Genomic DNA, 19,877 nt, shown 5'->3' with positions numbered 1-19,877 from the left:
ACTGACACAAATGACTGATGATTGGTTGAAAGAAATTGATAATAAGAATATTGTGGGAGCTATACTGTTAGATTTCAGTTCAGCCTTTGATACTATTGACCGTAACCTGTTGTTGAGAAAACATATGTTTTATGGCTTTTCAACCTCTGCCATATCTTGGATTTAGAGCTATCTATCCAATAGAACTCAAAGGGTTTTCTTTAATGGAAGCTTCTCTAATGTCAAACAAATAGGGTGTGGTGTACCGCAGGGTAGTTTTCTAGGCCCTCTACTTTTTTCGATTTTTACCAATGACTACGTGTCAGCAACCACAGCTAATTAAGTTACTGAAACTCTTAAGGAGTTGTAGTCCGTTTTGGAATGGGTGGCCAGTAATAAACTGGTCCTGAACATCTCTAAAACTAAGAGCATTGTATTTGGTACAAATCATTCCCTAAGCTGTAGACCTCAGCTACATCTGATAATGAATGGTGCGGCTGTTGAACAAGTTGAGGAGACTAAATTACTTGGTGTTACCTTAGATTGTAAACTGTCATGGTCAAAACATATGGATTCAATGGTTGTAAAGATGGGGAGAGGTCTGTCCGTAATAAAGAGATGTTCAGCTTGTTTACACAACACTCCATGAAGCTAGTCCTGCAGGCTCTAGTTTTGTCTTATCTTGATTATTGTCCAGCCATGTGGTCAAGTGCTGCTAAGAAAGACCTAGTTAAGCTGCAGCTAGCCCAGAACAGAGTGGCACATCTTGCTCTTCATTGTAATTAGTGGGCTAATATACAGTGCATTTGGAAAGTATTCAGACCCCTTGACTTTTTCCAAATTGTGTTATGTTACAGCCTTATTCTAAAATGTATTAAATTGTGTTTTTTTTTCTCATCAAACAACACACAATACCCCATAATGACAAAGCAAAACAGTTTTTTAGACATTTTAGAAAATGTATAAAGAAATATATATCTGAAATATCACACTTACATAAGTATTCAGACCCTTTACTCCATATTTTTTTAAGCAACTTTGGCAGCGATTACAGCCTCTAGTCTTCTTGGGTATGACGCTACAAGCTTGGCACACCTGTATTTGTGGAGTTTCTCCCATTATTCTCTGCAGATCCTCTAAAGCTCTGTCAGGTTGGATTGGGTGCGTTGCTGCACAGGCATTTTCAGGTCTCTCCAGAGATGTTCGATCGGGTTCAAGTACGGGCTCTGGCTGGGCCACTCAAAGACATTCAGAGACTTGTACCTAAGCCACTCTTGCATTGTCTTGGCTGTGTGCTTAGGGTCATTGTCCTGTTGGAAGGTGAACCTTCACCCCAGTTTGAGGTCCTGAGCACTCTGGAACAGTTTTTTTATCAAGGATCTCTTTGAACTTTGGAAGGTTTTTCTGGAAGGTTCTCCCATCTCCACAGAGAAACTCTAGAGCTCTAATAGAGTGACCATCAGGTTCTTGGTCACCTCCCTGACCGAGGCCCTTCTCCCCCAATTGCTCAGTTTGGCCTCTAGGAAGAGTCTTCCATTTAAGAATGATGGAGGCCACTGTGTTCTTGGGGACCTTCAATGCTGCAGAAATATTTGGTACCCTTCCCCAGATCTGTGCCTCGACAATCCTGTCTTGGAGCTCTACGGATAATCCTTCGACCTCATGGCTTGCTTTTTGCTCTGACATGCACTGTCAACTGTGGGACCTAATACAGACAGGTGTGTGCCTTTCCACATCATGTCCAATCAATTGAAGTTACGACAGGTGGACTCCAAGTTGTAGAAACATCTCAAGGATGATCAATGGAAACAGGATGCACCTGAGCTCAATTTCAAGTCTCATAGCAAAGGGTCTGAATATTTTAGAATAAGGCTGTAACGTAACAAAATGTGGAAAATGTCAAGGGGTCTGAATACTTTCCGAAGTCACGGTAAATACTATGCATGCCAGTCTTTCTTGGCTAAGAGTTAAGGACATTCTGACTGCATCACTTCTTTTCATAAGAAACATTAATGTGTTGAAAATTCTAAGTTGTTTGCATAGTCAACTTACACACAGCTCTGACACCCACACACTTATCCCACCAGACACGCCACCCGGGTCTTTTCATAGTCTCAAAAATCCAGAAAAAAATCTAGAAAGTGTACAGTATTATATAGAGCCATTATTGCATGGAACTCCCTTCCATCTCAGATTGCTGAAATAAACAGCAAACCTGGTTAAAAAAAAGACAGATAAAACAACACCTCGCGGCACAACGCCATCTTTTGTGTGTAGGTTTTGATATGTAGGCTGTTTGTGTCTTTTTTAAATGTATGTAGTTCTGTCCTTGAGCTGTTCTTGTCTAGTACTCTTCTGTATTATGTCATGTTTAATGTTCTGTGTGGAGCCCAGGAAGAGTAGCTGTGGCTTTCACAACTTAATAAAATACCAAAAACCTACAGGAGGGTAGCTCTCCAGGAACAGGGTTGGAGTGAAAACCTACAGGAGGGTAGCTCTCCAGGAACAGGGTTGGAGTGAAAACCTACAGGAGGGTAGCTCTCCAGGAACAGGGTTGGAGTGAAAACCTACAGGAGGGTAGCTCTCCAGGAACAGGGTTGGAGTGAAAACCTACAGGAGGGTAGCTCTCCAGGAACAGGGTTGGAGTGAAAACCTACAGGAGGGTAGCTCTCCAGGAACAGGGTTGGAGTGAAAACCTACAGGAGGGTAGCTCTCCAAGGAACAGGGTTGGAGTGAAAACCTACAGGAGGGTAGCTCTCCAAGGAACAGGGTTGGAGTGAAAACCTACAGGAGGGTAGCTCTCCAAGGAACAGGGTTGGAGTGAAAACCTACAGGAGGGTAGCTCTCCAGGAACAGGGTTGGAGTGAAAACCTACAGGAGGGTAGCTCTCCAAGGAACAGGGTTGGAGTGAAAACCTACAGGAGGGTAGTTCTCCAGGAACAGGGTTGGAGTGAAAACCTACAGGAGGGTAGCTCTCCAAGGAACAGGGTTGGAGTGAAAACCTACAGGAGGGTGGCTCTCCAAGGAACAGGGTTGGAGGGCACTGGTCTAAGCCATCAGTCTGTCCCCATGTCATTTTTTTTGTGTTAATGTGTACTATGTATCTTCCAGCACTGTTGGTTCACCAGAAGGCCCGTATGGACCGGCTGTGGCATGAGCTGGAGCTGAAGAAGAAGAAGCTGGAGAAGCTAAAAGAGGAAGTCAACGAGATGGAGAACGATCTGACCAGGAGACGGCTAGAACGATCCAACTCCCAGTCCCAAATCCCCTCGGTAAGTCCCCACAGACACTACTCTCCCAGCTACTGTCACATGAGGTTGGTGGCACTTTAATTGGTGAGGACGGGCTCGTGGTAATGACTGGAGCGGAATCATCTGAGTGGTATCAAACACATCAAACACATGGGTATTTGTTGCCATTCCATTTGCTCAGTTCCGTCCATTATTATGAGCCGTCCTCCCCTCAGCAGCCTCCTGTGCTGTATTCATGCGTTTAGTTTGGTCACTTTTGTTTACTACAGATTTAACTGCATATTATCTTCATAGATATCCGACTTGATAAGAAATGACTTCAAATGGGTACGTCATGTTTGACATATTGCTCAGTCTTAGTAGAGATCCATGGCAATTTGACTTCACAACTCACTCCTAAGTCACATAGTGTATTTACTGTATGTTTCTAAGGAATCCATGATTCTTTGGGGCAAAAACGCACACACACTTCCATGTTTTCACCCAACGTCATGTTAACATTAAGAGTGCAGCTGTGAGTTTGTTGAAATATATCAGAACGCAAAATTAAGTGGTGCTTTGAGTTTTCGGTTCTTGCCAGCTATCAGTGTGTGTTTGTCAGGAGAGGAAAAAGGGGACATGGAAGGTCAAGTTAAAAGCCTGGAGTTCAGCTCAGTAGCTCTTGTGTTGTGTATTCTGTGTATTCACTAGGCCAGAGAGATCTGGAGAGAACTCTCCTTCTGCGGTGTTAGCCCACTTGGCTCCCTGCACCTCCATTGACGTATTATAGGCTAGACTTGTGTTGTGTGTCAGTACTGTACAGCTTGTGCCTAGGCTATCACTCTCTCTACTCCTCCACTGTGTCTCTTCAGCAGACAGTGCTGCCTGTCTGCCTGCCTGTCTGTAAATGGTGGTTTATATGAACCTGATTCATTCTCTCTTATCAGATTGAGGAAATGCAGCAGTTGCGATGCAAAAACAGGGTACTGCAGATCGACATTGACTGCTTAACTAAAGAAATCGATCTCCTTCAAACAAAAGGTAGGAGGCTCACTTGGTTTTGTGGGTGTGCTTGTCAGTGCTGTGATGAATGTAACACTAGCTCTCTGTGTGTGGTGTGCATACATGTGCTGGTACGTCCAGTGTGTTTATGGTGTACTGTGGTGTTTTAACATGCCGTCTTTTGCAATGCAAGGAAGGTTCAGGTTCAGCCTGGTACTCATTTCATGTTTAGTAGTGTTTGTGTATTCTGTAATGGGGAACGTACTGCGAAGCAGAGCGAGGCAGAGAGGGGGAAATGGCCTGTGGAGTGTACAGTACAGCTGTAGTAGAAGTAGTAGGTCTGCATCTGCCAGGCCTAGTCTGGTCACATCCCCTCGGCACATGCAGTCAAGGTGCTGCCATTGTAATGTTAACTACCAGTTGTTTCCTGAATTGCATCCTGTTGCTAGTTGGTAACAAGGCATTTATAGGCCCCCTGGCAGCTCTCCACGGCTGACAGGATTAATACACCAGCTAGCACAGTCACACAGGTGAAACACGGAGAAACAAAAGTGGCTCAGAAATGAATATTGCCACTTACTGAAGCCAACAGACAAATATGCTAGGAGTAAAGTGTTATGGGTTTGTTTTCTGAGTTTATTTGTTTTTGTGATATAGGCCTATAACTTAAGGTGTTTGACTGCAGTGTTTTCCTTGGGTCGTATGTGTGACTGGTGTATGTATGTTCATATGCTATACTGATGCTCACTATTTCAATTTAGCTTAGGATGGCTTTGGTTCAGTCTCTGTCCTGTATTGCAATCCCTTGTTTCGGTTTGTTGCAGGACCACACTTTAATCCCAGTGCCATTCATAACTTCTATGACAACATTGGATTCCTAGGTCCTGTCCCACCCAAACCCAAAGGTACTTTATCTGTTGGTAAGTTTAGAAAAGGTTGCATGGTCGCCTCTGGACAACCAGACCCTCTTCTGCTTCCACTACCATCTGTCATTTTTTGGTGTTAAACTTTGTCGTAAATTAATATCTATTAGTACTTGGGCTTTAGATCGGTACTTGTGATGGTTTCTAACAGATATTTATTTATTTATTTCTATCCTGGTCAAGTCTGCATTGATTAGATGATTCTCATTACATCATGTATTCTTTCATCCTAACTGTTTTCATGTAATTATCTGTTAGTGTTTTCATTCATACATGCTGTACTTTTCACCTCTGCATCTGTCATCTTTGTTTCCCTGCCATTCCTCTCCTCCATCTCTTCCTTCCTTCCCTTCATCCTGTGCTTGGGACCTGTCAGAGCCAGAGGGCCTGGGGAAAGACAGGAGAACATTTAATGTCACCTCCACCCTAACCATGGAACCCTCCTCTGCCCCTCCTCCCCCTGCTGCTCTCCCTCTGGGTTGGTACCTGTAGCTCTGTCTGTCTTTCCGTCTGTCTGCCTGTCCCTCTGTCTGTCTGCCTGTCCCTCTGTCTGTCTGTCCCTCTGTCTGCCTGTCTGTCTGCCTGTCCCTCTGTCTGCTGTCTGCCTGTCCCTCCGTCCGTCCGTCTGTCTGTCTGTCTGTCTGTCTGTCTGTCTGTCCCTCTGCCTGTCCCTATGTCTGTCTGCCTGTCCCTTTGCCTGTCTCTCTGTCTGTCTGAATGTCCCTCTGCCTGTCCCCCTGTCTATCCCTCTGTCTGTCCCTCTGTCTATCCCTCTGTCTGTCTGTCTATCCCTCTGCCTGTCTGTCTGCCTGTCTACCTTTCCCTCTGCCTGTCCCTCTGCCTGTCCCTCTGTCTATCCCTCTATCTATCCCTCTGTCTGTCCCTCTGTCTATCCCTCTGGGTTGGTACCTGTATCTCTGTCTGTTTTTCTGTCTGTCTTATCTGCCTGTCCCTCTGTCTTTCCTTCTGTCCCTCTGGGTTGGTAGCTGTCTGTCTGTCTCTTTGTATGTCTGTCTAGGTGTCTGTCTTTCTGCCAATCATCTGTCTTTCTGCCTGTGCCTCTGTCTGTCTGTCCCTCTGTCTGTCTGTCCCTCTGGGTTGGTACCTGTAGCTCTGTCTATCTGTCTGTATATCCATCTGTCTGTCCATCTGTCTGTCCCAGTGGTCCAACCTCTCCCTTTCCTCCTTCATACTGGGTAGGCCCTGTGTTCTTCCCATCCACAAAGGTGGTGATCCCTGACATCTTAATAATTATCACCCAATCTCAAAACTTGAGATTGTTCAGCGAAAATATTAGAACTCTTGGTAAATTCTCATCTGTGGTCCTTTTTAGACAAATGTATTCTGAATGCTCACCAGTCAGGCTTTAGGCCAGGACACTGCACCATCTCGGCTGCTTCTCTAGTCATAAATGACATACAATGCCTTCAGAAAGTATTCATACCCCTTCACTTATTCCACATTTTGTTGTGTTACAGCCTGAATTCAAAATTGATCATTTTTCTGACCCATCCACAATACTCTATGATGACAAAGTTAAACATGTTTTAAGAATATTTTTCACATTTATTGAAAATGAAATACAGAAATATCTCATTTACGTAAGTATTCACACCCCTGAGTCAATACATGTTGGAATAACCTTTGGCAGTGATAACAGCTGTGAGTCTTTCTGGGTAAGTCTCTAAGAGCTTTGCACACCTGGATTGTACAATATTTGCACATTATTATTTTTACAATTCTTCAAGCTCTGTCAAGTTGGTTGTTGATCATTGCTAGACAGACATTTTCAAGTCTTGCCAGCGATTTTCAAGCTGATTTAAGTCAAAACTTTAACTAGGCAACTCAGGAACATTCAATGTTGTCTTGGTAAGCAACTCCAGTGTATATATGACCGTGTGTTTTATGTTATTGTCCTGCTGAAAGGTGAAATTGTCTCCAAGTGTCTGTTGGAAAGTAGACTCCCAGGTTTCCTATAGGATTTTGCCGTTGACAAGCATACCCATAACATGACGCAACACCACACTGTTTGAAAATATGAAGAGTGATACTCAGTGATGTTGTGTTGGATTTGTCCCAAACAAAACGCTTTGTATTCAGGACATAAAGTTAATTTCTTTGCCACATTTTTTGCAGTTTTACTTTAGTGCCTTATTGCAAACAGGATGCATGTTTATAGAAAATTTGTTATTCTATACAGGCTTCCTTCTTTTCACTCTGTCATGTAGGTTAATATTGTGGAGTAACTACAATGTTGGTGATCCATCCTCAGTTTTCTCCCATCACAGCCATTAAACTTTGTAACTGTTTTAAAGTTACCATTGGCCTCATGAGGAAATCCCTGAGTGGTTGCAGTAACTGGGTGTATTGATACACCGCCCAAAATGGAATTAATAACTTCACCATACTCAAAGGGATATTCAATATCGGCTTTTTTTTATTACAACCCATCTACCAATAGGTACCCTTTTTTGCGAGGCATTCGAAAACCTCTCTGGTCTTTGTGGTTGGATCTGTGTTTGAGACTCAATGCTCGACTGAGGAACCTTATAGATAATTGTATGTGTAGGGTACAGAGATGAGGCAGTTATTCAAAAATCATGTTAAACACTACTGTTGCACACAGAGTGAGTCCATGCAACTTATGTGACTTGTTAAGCAAATTTTTACTCCTGAACTTATTTAGGATTCTCATAACATTTTCATTTTTAATTAGTTTGTAAACATTTCTAAAAACATAATTCCACATTGATTTTATGGGGCATTGTGTGTAGGCCAGTGACACAAAATCAACATTTAATCAATTTTAAATTCAGGCTGTAACACAACAAAATGTGGAAAAAGTCAAGAGGTGTGAATACTTTCTGAAGGCGCTGCAGTTAACGCACTAGACAGGAAACAGCACGGCGCTGCGCTTTATATTGATCTGTCGAAAGCGTTCAATATGGTTAATCATGCACTCCTGCTACGGAGGCGATCTGAAATTGGTCTTGACCAAGCAGCTGGTTAAACAACTACCTGCACGACAGAAGTCTATGTATATCTGCTGATGGAGTTCAGTTTAATTAACATAACCAAAGGAGTGCCACAAGGCTCAATACTAGGCCCTTTACTGTTCACTATTTACATTAATACTGTTGGTTTGTCCCTGAATAATAATAACTGGGGCCTACATCTATGCAGATGACACAGTAATACACAGTAATATTCCTGTGCCCCCTCAGGGCAGCAGGCCATTCACAACCTTCAGCTTGGCTTTGATTCAATTCAAGAATCGCTCACCTATCTTCAATTAGTGATAAATGTTGATAAAAAAGTTTGTTGTTCTCCAGGTAAAAATGACCCTAAAGACCTGCGTATCTGCACCTTGAAGGGAGCCCAAATTGAGCAAGTCCCTCATAATAAGTATTTAGCGGTGGATGCTGGTGGGAGGAGCTATAGCAAGATGGGCTCATTGTAATGGTTGGAATGGAATGAATGGAACGGTGTAAAACATGTGGTTTCCGTATGTTTGATGTGTTTGATACCGTTCCATTGATTCTATTCCAACCATTACAATGAGCCTGTCCTATAGTTCCTCCCATCAGCCTCCGCTGGTATTTAGGTATTTGGGTTAATGATAAGCTGTCCTTTAAAACACACATTTAAAAACTGACAAAGAAGTTGAGAATTAAGATCGGTTTCCTTCATAGAAATAAATCCTACCTTACGTTTGAAAAACGAGAGGAAGATTGTTCAAGCATCCCTCCCAGTACTGACTATGATGATAAAATCTACATGCACCCAGCAGCCTCTGTTTTAAAACCTTTAGATTCAGTCTATCACTGGAGGCAATTTTCGGAACACATCATTTCCTTTTATATAGTTCTGTTGGCTGTGAGTCTCTGACTACCAGAAGAGCCCAACATTGGCTGCTATTTGTATATAAAGCAGTTCTCCAGAAACTCCCATACTACCTCACCTCACTTCTAAATTGGAAATCCAGCCAACATCAGACTCGGTCTCAAGACTGGCTGGTTCTAGAAGTTTCGCAGATCTCCATAGAGTCCGGGAAGATTGCTTTTAGTAATTGTGCCCCTATAGCATGGAATGACCGGCAGGCCACTTTGATGCTTGACTCGCTGGTCTCGAATGGTCAGTTCGGGACTTTGATGAGGAATGTGCTGAAGGAGAACTGTTTTGATTGATGTGTCATTTTATCTGCTGCTTTTGAATTTGAATGTGTAATTGTACATTTTTAGTGTTGTATTGAGATGGATCATGTTGGTTTATTGTTCGCAGGGCACCCTTGTAAATGAGACCCTGTTCTCAATGGGTTTCCCCTGGTTAAATAAAGGTAAAATACAAAATGTTAATCAAAGCCACCATGCACACCATTTCCTAACAATCTTACAACAGATGACCTTCAGATAAAACGTTGCCATTTCACACAGAGAAAGCACCATTGACATTTGTTGATGAGAGGTTTGCATGTTGTTGCTATGTTAACATTTGATAGGATTCTCCTAGCACTCTGATACTTCCTTAGCATTAAGCGTTTTCTTGTGCAATACACATCCTGGAGAGTGAAAGAACCAGAGTGATTCACCAACTACCAACAACTGCCAATTCAACCCATCAGTGGTGCAAGTACAAAATTCCAGTTTTATTGCAGAAACCAAAACAGCGCTGTATATGGTGATAGCTAGATACACCCCTAATATTCAAGGGTATAATTTGAAGGAACAACCCTTGACAGTCTGACCCCATTTTGATTGATGTTCTACAGCTGACTGTGTGTCTGTGTGTTTATCTCTGGAGTCTGTTGGGTGACTAACTCCTCTCCGTCTACCGCTCTCTCTTTCCTTCCCTCCCTCCATCCAGAGTCGAGCAGTAAGAGCGTTAAGACTGTAGCAGACCAGGAGGAAGACGAGGGGACGCAGTGGAGCTGCACGGCCTGCACCTTCCTCAACCACCCCGCCCTCAACCGCTGTGAACAGTGCGAGTTCCCACGGCACTTCTGAGCCACAAAGACGCCAACAATACCAACAGCCCGCTTCACTTTTCAATGCGAGTCAAAGAAACTACATTAGAAAAGACTGTTTTTTTTTTTTTTTTTTCTAGTGGTAAGAAAATGAATGGACAGGGGTTTGTAGTTTTTTCCATTTTGGGACTGTTTCTTTCCCCCCTCCTCCAAGGTTTGTAGAATGCTATCCACTGAAGGCTTGACTGGATAGTGTTTACAGGTTGTGTTACTTTACTAAGCCAGCAGAGTTGGATGATACCTCACCTTGGAGTCTCTGCATGCGTGGGGTCACCCCCCTCTCCCTCCTCCTGCTCAACGCTCGGCAGGCGACTTTACCCCTGGGGATGCCTCGCTGCTTCCATATACAGTATTAACAAGTTGTCCTGCAGTGTGTTGGCACACACAAACACGTAAGCCAACATGGGTGCCAACGTGCATTTGCTGATTTTTTTCTTCTTCTGTGATGGCCTAATCAGGAATGGGAACTTTGGTCAGCCGTCACCTCGCACCTGAAGGGAAAACTAACAGACTACTTGTTGACTATTTGTTTGGTTGCTGTTTCTAGAGGATGACAGGGGGAAACTTACTGCCACCAAAACTTTTCTCTCATCCTCTGTAATGTCCCTTATCAATCTGCGTCTCTTCAATCTAGAGTAAAAAGAACAGAAACTCAATTGCATGCTTTATGTGTACAGTACATGGAGGGAGGAAATACCCTTATGCTTTTTACTGTACATCATTTTTGAATGTGCCTTAAAAGCCTTCTTTCTCACTATGAATCACTTGTATTTCCTGTAAGTATAGCTTTATAGACTTTATTTACTTTGTTTTGTCTTGTTTTGTTTCCATTTTCTTTCAAACCAATAAGCACGGTGTCCCTTTTAAGCTTTTTACTTGATTTCTGTGAGAATTGAAGCATTGTGGAAAAAAGAGGAGCAGTTGAATGAAAACTATGCAGTCATGAAGCTTCTTCCGCTCAGTCTGTCGTTCATCGCTTGTGTATATGCTGAATTTCCTGTGTACGATCTGCAGATGCAGCAAAGTCGAAAGAAAGATGGAGTTTTTTTTAGGATGCAAGAGCTCTTGGACAGGTGAAAAAAGCTCATAAGCAGAATGACAAACTGCCATCTTATCTGACAACTGGAATGTAGGTTTAATATTTGGGGACTTTTACACCTCAGTGCCAAGAGACGCATGAATTTTACAGTTCATCCTAAAACTTGCATCAGAATGGAAGCTTTCGAGTCGGATGAAAGAAAGACGGACTTTGGTAATTGTATTAAGGTGTTAAGGCCCATGTACAGCTTGGTGGAAGGTGACTGTTTCCTGAGGGCTTTCAGAATCAAAATATTTTGCTATGCAGTATAAATTGGGTAAGTGTTCCAAGTGAATATGTTTTAAAGTATTCCTCTTTCAAATCAGCAGATATTTATATAGGTATGTGCTTTACCGTATCTCCCCCTGGCCAGAAGTTTAGAATATCTCCTCTAATAAAAGACAATAAGGACAGTGCCATTGTTATATTTCCAATAAAGTGAGACAAAATAGTGTCTGTCCTCATTGTATAATCATGTTTTAATTGGTTTAACTTGTCCTGTGAAGCTTTTTTTTATGAGGATAGTTTAAAAGTTTACCATTGTAATGATTTTACCTTAATTGTGGAATAGGTTATTATTGTTTGTTTTTCACGTTGTGAAATGCTGCCACACATTACTGCCTTAGAATGGCATTTGTATTGACAATCTATGCAGTCACAAATTAAGATGTCTTTTCTTTTTTTCTTTTTCTTTTTACCAAAGCTTAGTATTGTCAAAAACTGATTAGGTAGAAGCCAAATTCTTAGTTGTCTCTTAAGCACTTATTTAAAAAAATTCTGTAAAAACCCCAAAGAAACAAATTGTTCAGCTTTATCTGCAGCTCGGTGTGAAGTCGGTTAATAAATGTTTTATTCATAAAAAAAAACTAATTTGGATAACTAAAGTGTTTTTTGATTTTAGCTGGGAAAACTGTCTTTGTAACAGATAAGTTATTTGTAAAAATAAAAATAAATATATTCTGAAATTCTGGATTTCTTACTAGATATTCCACATTTTGATTCCATTCCATTGGTTGTTGGCTTGCAGTGATGTGATGACGATTGTCACATCTCCTCACTCCAGTAGATGGCAGTAGAGACCTAAAATAGTTGCTATGATAAAGTTCAGGAAGCTTGGCAGTGTAATGTGGTAAATGAGACAGATCATCAGACAATTTTCAAGGACTTATATTTAATATGGACAACAAACAAATGACAAGGACAGTATTATTCTGCATACCGTACAGGTTAACACCCATTTTGTCAAATAGCTTCCCTCAGTTTGAGGCTACATGTTAAAACAACACATGCTGCTTTGATAATCTTTAAGTCAATGCTAGATTCAAAATGAACTAGCATCATTCAGAATATGGTAGTGCATTGCACTTGACTTATACATACATAGGAAATTCAGCACAGACTGCTACATTTTCAAGCTTGTCTCTAGTCTGCTGAGAAGAACTACTGTGTTTAATGCTTACAGAGAAAGGTCTTGCATGTTAGAAGGGAACGTGGCTGGTTCTGAACCTCTGGATCAGAGGAACCAGCTCTGACTTGTTGAGGGTGTGTGGGTATAGACTCATCACATAGTCTACCATGCTGGGGGGGAAGAGGGTGCTGAGCTGGTTCTTCACACTCCTCCTCTGCTCACTATCTGGAGCTTTACCTTCATTGGACCTAGTCATCTCCATTCTCTCACCAGAGAGGCCCTGTCCCAGGCTGTGTTCTGGGAGGCTGTGACTCTGCCTTTGTGGGGGAGGACTCTGAAAGTACTGCTGCTCTGTGAAATGGATGGGGTTACTGTGAACGACATAGGAGCTCTTTCTTAGCTGTGGCTGGAGATGCTGGTGGCCGTACATGCACTGACTGCACTCACAGCTCTGTGAGTGGTCACAGCCACACTGTAGCAGTCTTTGGGGGGCATAGTGGACTCCCGAGGAAGGCCCACCCAGGCTGAGCCTCTGTGTGTTGCTGCCGTGACTGTGGCTGCTGTAAGTGCTGGAGGGGTAGACGTCCCCACTGCCCTGGCTGCAGCCGGCCACCCCGCTGCTGTATGTGTAAGACACCCCGGGCCCCTTGGTGCTGTTTTTCTGGTCCTGGACATATAGCCTGGACAGGGAGGCCTCCATGGAGCCAAAGGCCTCGTCAGTGTCTGGGCTGGGGCAGAAGTGGTGGCTGGACTTGTGGTGTAGAGCTGGGCTACCTGTTTCTCTCTGGCTGGTGAACTGATCACTTGGCGAAGCTCTGTGGGAATGGGAATGTTCATTTTTTCTAAGGTGAGGTGGTGTGGAAGGATATCTGTGTAGATGATTAGTAGTGTGGTCTGGCTCATAAAGGGATGTGTAGATATGGGCCTCCTGGCCGAGGCCTGAGGGGAGAAATGACCACTCCCTGTCTGTCTGAGCGGCAGGTTTGCTCTTGGCTCTAAGCTCATCTGCTACAGACAGCTGCGATTGGTTGGAGCGCTCTGGGTGGTAGAACTTGCACTTCACTCCATAAGTACACTTTTTCCCTGGAAAGAAACATATAAGGAATATTTATGGGCTTTCAAAAACATGGCTCACATATGTAACCCTGTAACTCTTTAAAGAGACTGTCAACTAGGATGTGTGTCTGTCTGAGTGCACTCACTGTAAAGACCTCTTCCCCCCTTCTTTAGTACTGTAAACACACTTAGCAAAGCAAACAAAATATGTCTAGTCTCCAGCCTGTTTTTGTTCCACTAGGTACACGGCAGAGTGCTCTGAGGGTCTGTTGTACTCTGACAGGAATAATCCCAGGCCTGCCGTTAGCTCTATTATCCTGGATGTTGATAATACGGTATTTTGTTTGTGAGTGGCGCTGTGCTGTAGCCTTGGAGTGGTGCTGCTCTCTCATTGCCAACAGCCGACTGACACGCAGCCAAATGAAATCACAACTGATCCAACTACTAGTCACAAACTACAAATCAAATCCTGCTCAGCTGGCTCACATTGGATGAGTTACAGTCAAACCCCCAGGTGAATGAGGTAGGAAACTGAAAATAAAAGTGTGTATTGTAAAATATCTACCAACCATACGGGCAACGCTCCTTCTTGTTTTCTGGGGTCCACTGCTTTATTCTCAGAAAGTTGTCAATTGTCGGGCCATTCCTTCCCAGAGGATCATCAGGAGGCATGAACCTTGAATATAAAGTCATTTGAATATGATGTAAACATGAACCTTGAATATAAAGTCATATGAGTATGATTTAAACATGATGCCCAAAACTCTTGAAGTCATGTCTTCATTACAGATGTATTACAAGTATACAAGCAGGAGGGATTTTGTAGGTGGTGGAACAGTTGATATACCGTCTCTCATATGCCAACCCCAAATGAAAATGGTTTATATCCTCCTTATAGGCCCTGCATCAGGTTCCCTCTTAGATGCTGTAAGTCTTAGTGTTGGGACTTACTTGTCATTGGCGAAGCTGTACATCAACAGCCTTTCCTCTATAAACGTCTTCCACTCTGGCTTCTCTATCTGCAGATCTCTGTAGTTGTCATTGGACACAACGATGCCATCGGACTCGTAGGCCAGTTTGATGATGTAGCGGTCGTCGTAACACACCACTCTCTTCCCGTTGACGCAGCGTGACGGGGTGTACACCAGGATCTTTCTCTTCTCCAGCTCATGGAGGATTGGCTGATCTGCAGGGTCACATGACGAGAGGTTAGAGTTCCATAGACTTGATTGATTGTATCATATCAATCATTAATCATTAATATCAATCATGGCCCCATCATCGGATGGGGCCACAGTGTCTTCTGATCCCTCCTGTCTCAGCCTCCAGTATTTATGCTGCAGTAGTTTATGTGCCGGGGGCTAGGGTCAGTCTGTTTCATCTGGAGTATTCTCTTGTCTTATCCGGTGTCCTGTGTGAATTTAAATATGCTCTCTCTAATTCTCTCTTTCTCTCTTTCTTTCTTTCTCTCGGAGGACCTGAGCCCTAGGACCATGCCTCGGGACTACCTGGCATGATGACTCCTTGCTGTCCCCAGTCCACCTGGCCATGCTGCTGCTCCAGTTTCAACTGTTCTGCCTGCGGCTACGGAACCCTGACCTGTTCACCGGACGTGCTTGTTGCACCCTCGACAACTACAATGATTATTATTATTTGACCATGCTGGTCATTTATGAACATTTTAACATCTTGACCATGTTCTGTTATAATATCCACCCGGCACAGCCAGAAGAGGACTGGCCACCCCTCATAGCCTGGTTCCTCTCTAGGTTTCTTCCTAGGTTTTTGGCCTTTCTAGGGAGTTTTTCCTAGGGAGTTTTTCCTAGCCACCGTGCCTCTTTCACATGCATTGCTTGCTGTTTGGGGTTTTAGGCTGGGTTTCTGTACAGCACTTTGAGATTTCAGCTGATATACGAAGGGCTATATAAATACATTTGATTTGATTTGATTAAAAAGACAAGAAAGAAGTGCACAGCCTACAGGGTGTAAACAACAATTCTCAGTTATAAAAGGCCATCAATACTGTATGGTGTAGGAGCTGAGTGTGTTGGTGACCTGTGGCTCCACAGTGCCATCTAGCCCTGGTCAGATAGTATAACAGGTGTGTCCTACCTGTCATGGGGGCCTCAGGACGGGGTTGCTCCTTTCTCCACAGAGGCACGAACACTGTGATGTCACGGATACCTCTCTCCAAAAACCACCTGACTGCCAGCAACAGCCCCCGGCACGAAAAGACTTGCTTGTTGCCATGGCTGCAAAGACAGGAGCCACAGTAGAACATTAGCTTCCCTTTTTCAGTTCTAAAACGACTGCCACGTCTCTTCTTCCTTTTCAGGAAGCCAGCTAGCTGTGTGACTCACCTACTCCAATTCATGTGAACTCTTTTGCATAGCCCCAGCAAAGAGACTGTTGTGTGTCCTTTAATCCCAGAAACAGGTCTAAAGTGAAAACTATCTCCCCAAATGACCAAAAACTGGAATAACAGAAAGTCTTGGAGAAGATACAAAGTTACAAAAGTGTAACATTATGTCAGATGTGAGCTGCAGCATCCTAATAGTGGTGCGATGTCTCCAGCAATACTTTAGACAGGCCTAAGACCTATGGTGCTATAAGGCCTCCCAGTCCCTGACTGACAGCAGATCACAGGGAGTGGATCATTTGCCTATACAGACAGCTCTATATATAGTGTGGGGTTTCCCTGCACTCAACCATCAGGAAGTGGTAGGCAACTTTGCATAACAGGCCACCAAAGATAAGACATTGTTGCCTTATAAAGCCACTGGGGCAGGGCACCGAATCCAACAACAATAGCACAGGTTATAGAAAATACACAATGATTAGTAGAAAGATGTACTTTGCTTAGAAAGTTTAGGGAGTGTTCTGGAGTTAAAGCTTTAGGGACAGAGACCTTTAGGAACAAGGAAACTCAGGACTTGAGTAATCAAAGGCTGCTTTGTAAGCAAACTGTCACTGAGATTTATGCCAAAGTTAATTTGAGTAAGAGGAGTGAGTTTGCCTGTGAAGTAGAATCCTTTAAAGTTCACCCCCCCCCCCAGCTTTAGTTTGAGACACGTGATCTGTGTTGGACAAAATAACATTGATTTATGTGAAGTGAACTTCTTGTTTTGTTCCTCTCAGTTTCTTTCGGCTGTAGTGTCAACACCTCCCTGTAGTGTCATCACCTGTTGATGTATTTGTAGCATGTGCTTTTCACTATTGTTATAACATATCTGACAATACAGGTGCTATGGGTGACAAGATAAATCGCTATGTGGTGTTATGTTTTCATTAGTACATACATTAGCTTAATTAGTGCCAGCATTTCAATTTATACTCTGTCTTTATCTATTTAATGCTAAAATTCCTATAGTCCAAAATGAAGTAGTACTCTCACCTCATGGCCACATTGCTTCCATCAATTACCACCGGTCTGAATACCAAAGTGGGATCCCTGTCTGTAGCTGAGCTGGGCCGTAGGGACTGGCTGGGCTGGGGAGAGCTGCAGCCTCGAGGGACCAGCTGTGGGCTGGAGTGGGCTGAGCGGCTGGCTGGTATGGATGGGGTGGGGGTGGTTGTTGTAGTGGTGATTTGGCAGGTCTTGATCAGCTCCTCCAGTATTTCGTTGGTCTGGGCGTCATGACGCAGGCTCTCTAGCACACGTACAATGTCACTATGGGAGTAGCCCAGCTTGAGGAAGCGCTCCACTTTTCCATGCTGCTGGTCCATGCTGCTGGTCCTCAGCTCAGTGTGGCACACTCTGCCTCAGGTCTGTCAGTGTCTAGTAGTAGTGTCCTTCCAGACTTCTGTCAGGACTCTGTCTGTTGGGGAATCCTCCTCGTCTCCCTTTTCTATCACTTCATCACAGTTTCCACAACAACAGCATCAGTTTTGGAAGATGTGACAGGTGCAGGAAGGCCGGGGGGGGGGGGGGGGGTGAGGTGAGGCAACCTCTGACTCTGTAAACACATGAAGAAGCATGGTGGAGGTCACGGGGCTTTCAGACACTTTCAATGTGGTTAGGTGCACACTGCGCAGGGATAGAATCGGCTGCTCGCGCCGCCACAGTCTCATGACTGCACGCAGACGCTCACGTCATACTGGTCTAGAAAGCCCCTATAGGCTCAGGTGAACTTAAATAAAGTGTTTGATACAGCTGGTGTCCGTTGTCATAACAAATATAGACCACTGGAATTCATGAGGATATTCCTCTCTTTGAACCAAAACAGAAATGTTTTATGATATTTGTTTCGCAAATACTTTACACCAGTCCAGTCACATCCTCCATTTAGTGGTCTGGAAACCCCCAATAATTATTTTACAAAGTGACCACTAATAACTGAGTATAAAAGGTAGAAAAGTGACATGCTGTGCATACCTTCACCACACCCTTTACCTTCTATTCTGGGTAGGCCTATGGAATGTTGACTTTATATCTAAGAATAGCAACATATTTAGAAAGTGTTATTTTTCACCAATCATGGACTATCATGATGACAGTGAACAAACACACATTGAAACTCCTCATCTCTACTTTAACATGCAGTGTTACATGCACACACACACACACACACACACACACACGTGTATGCCCCATCATATGTTCCTTAAGACCACCCTTTCATCCTGAATGCATTCAAATTGGAAAGGCACTGGTGTTTTCAAGATCAAATCTAATTTTATTTGTCACATGCGCCGAATACAACAGGTGACAACCTTAGACAGAGTCCTGACAGGAGTTTGATAAGAGACGTGTTTAATGTTTATTGATGCATCATAAAAGCCTCTTGGAATAAGGAAGAAAATGTCAGGCTAAGACAAACATTGCTCAGTTTACAAGTAAACTCTAATGGAGAAGCATACCATGCCAGTTAATGCACAACTATATAGGGGTGATAATTCCAAGATAAATATGGGTTACGATACCCCACACCCCCACTCATTTGCACGTGACAAAAGTGAGATTAGGGTTGTTGATCTTATACCTCTGAATAGTTTGAACTATTCAAACCACATCCTCTCTCACTGCTGCATCTCAAACCAGAACACTCTTTCTGCACCACTTCTACAAGACTAGACACAGTCCTGAATGCCAAGTATGAGGCTTCCCACGCCTGTCTTACAACGATCACACACTTCGTGTCTCACTGAACACTTGCTGCTAACTGTGTGGTAGTTGAAATGAACACTTGCCAAACTCTCAAGCACACAACATGAAGACAATCCCAGTGAACTATCAAAGAAACCAAAACTACCTAAATAAATTATATCAGCTCTAAGAAGTTACAAACATTTACATACAGTAAACCCTTGTAGCTGAACAAGATTTGGATATTAGGTGGGTTGTGTGCTAATTCTGCTCTCTCTCTCTCTCTCTCTCTCTCTCTCTCTCTCACTCTACTTACAGTTCCAGTGAGTGGCAGTTAGAAGGAGCATCAATCAGCCTGCTTGTCTGGTGGAGAACCTGTTGATGTGTGTGAGAGAGCGTCAATCTCATGGAGAGACAGAACCTGTGTGTACTCTTATTAGTCATATGAGGAAGTCTCCAGAGACTTTGCTCAGACCAATGCCAGCAAGGAAGCAAAAGACAAATGCAATAATTTCACTTCCTCATCTGAGCCCAATACAGAGTATGGGTCAGAATGCAGCTTGTTATAGGTAAGCCCTTAGAGTTCCCTCTTTCTCTGATCTTCCTGGTGTGGCATTACAAAACAGTGGGAACTGCCTGAGACTTGATACTGTACCTACCCAGTTACCCGGCACTGTTTTGTACCGTTACATATTGTTCAGTAGTAGGTGAAGTTCTATTATGTATTAGATTGATATCGTAAAAGCAGAAGTTTAGTAACCCCAACATACACCACAGGTGGCACCTTAATTGGGGAGGACGGGCTCGTGGTAATGGCTGGAGCAGAATAGGTGGAATGATATCAAATTCCATTTACTCTGTTCCAGCCATTATTATGAGCAGTCCTCCCCTCAGCAGCCTCCACTGACGTACACACACTACCACACACATCATTTTGACATCTGAAACAAGAAGAATAGCTTTCAGGAACAGTGAAATATAAATCAATTTGCATAACATGTCATGGTGGTATGTCTGTCAAAATAAAGTCTTTAGTTGAAAATCTAGAGCTTGTCTTTCTTGTGATACAGCACACACAGAGGCGAGTACTAT

At 43.3% G+C, this 19,877-nt stretch overlaps 2 protein-coding genes across 8 annotated transcripts in view; one reads left to right on the top strand and one right to left on the bottom strand.

Moving 5' to 3' along the window:
- Positions 1–12,200, top strand: part of LOC115174890 (TGF-beta-activated kinase 1 and MAP3K7-binding protein 2) — a 71,194-nt gene extending 58,994 nt beyond the window's left edge. For 3 of the 7 annotated variants that reach the window (XM_029733887.1, XM_029733888.1, XM_029733886.1), the window contains 5 exons: positions 3,091–3,251; positions 4,157–4,250; positions 5,036–5,131; positions 5,511–5,612; positions 9,998–12,200. In XM_029733887.1, the coding sequence (XP_029589747.1) occupies positions 3,091–3,251; positions 4,157–4,250; positions 5,036–5,131; positions 5,511–5,612; positions 9,998–10,137 (593 nt within the window). In that variant the 3' untranslated portion in view covers positions 10,138–12,200. Of the gene's footprint in view, positions 1–3,090; positions 3,252–4,156; positions 4,251–5,035; positions 5,132–5,510; positions 5,613–9,415 lie in introns of all 7 variants that reach the window. The other 4 variants (XM_029733890.1, XM_029733892.1, XM_029733891.1 and 1 more) reach the window with 4 other exon arrangements.
- Positions 12,201–12,389: 189 nt separating this feature from the next.
- Positions 12,390–19,591, bottom strand: LOC115174891 (endoribonuclease ZC3H12A). The gene is made up of 6 exons (XM_029733894.1): positions 19,102–19,591; positions 17,094–17,655; positions 15,812–15,951; positions 14,651–14,885; positions 14,269–14,375; positions 12,390–13,726 (listed from the first exon to the last, which is right to left on the bottom strand). The coding sequence occupies exons 2-6, from the start codon at positions 17,423–17,425 to the stop codon at positions 12,714–12,716; spliced, it is 1,827 nt and encodes a 608-aa protein (XP_029589754.1). The 5' UTR covers positions 17,426–17,655; positions 19,102–19,591; the 3' UTR covers positions 12,390–12,713.
- Between the last annotated feature and the right edge of the window lie 286 nt (positions 19,592–19,877).

The sequence above is a fragment of the Salmo trutta genome, chromosome 35, assembly GCF_901001165.1.
Source record: "Salmo trutta chromosome 35, fSalTru1.1, whole genome shotgun sequence".
Taxonomy (NCBI): Eukaryota; Metazoa; Chordata; class Actinopteri; order Salmoniformes; family Salmonidae; genus Salmo; species Salmo trutta.
Note: the sequence above shows the minus strand (reverse complement) of the source record. Positions and strands in the feature narration are given on the sequence as shown.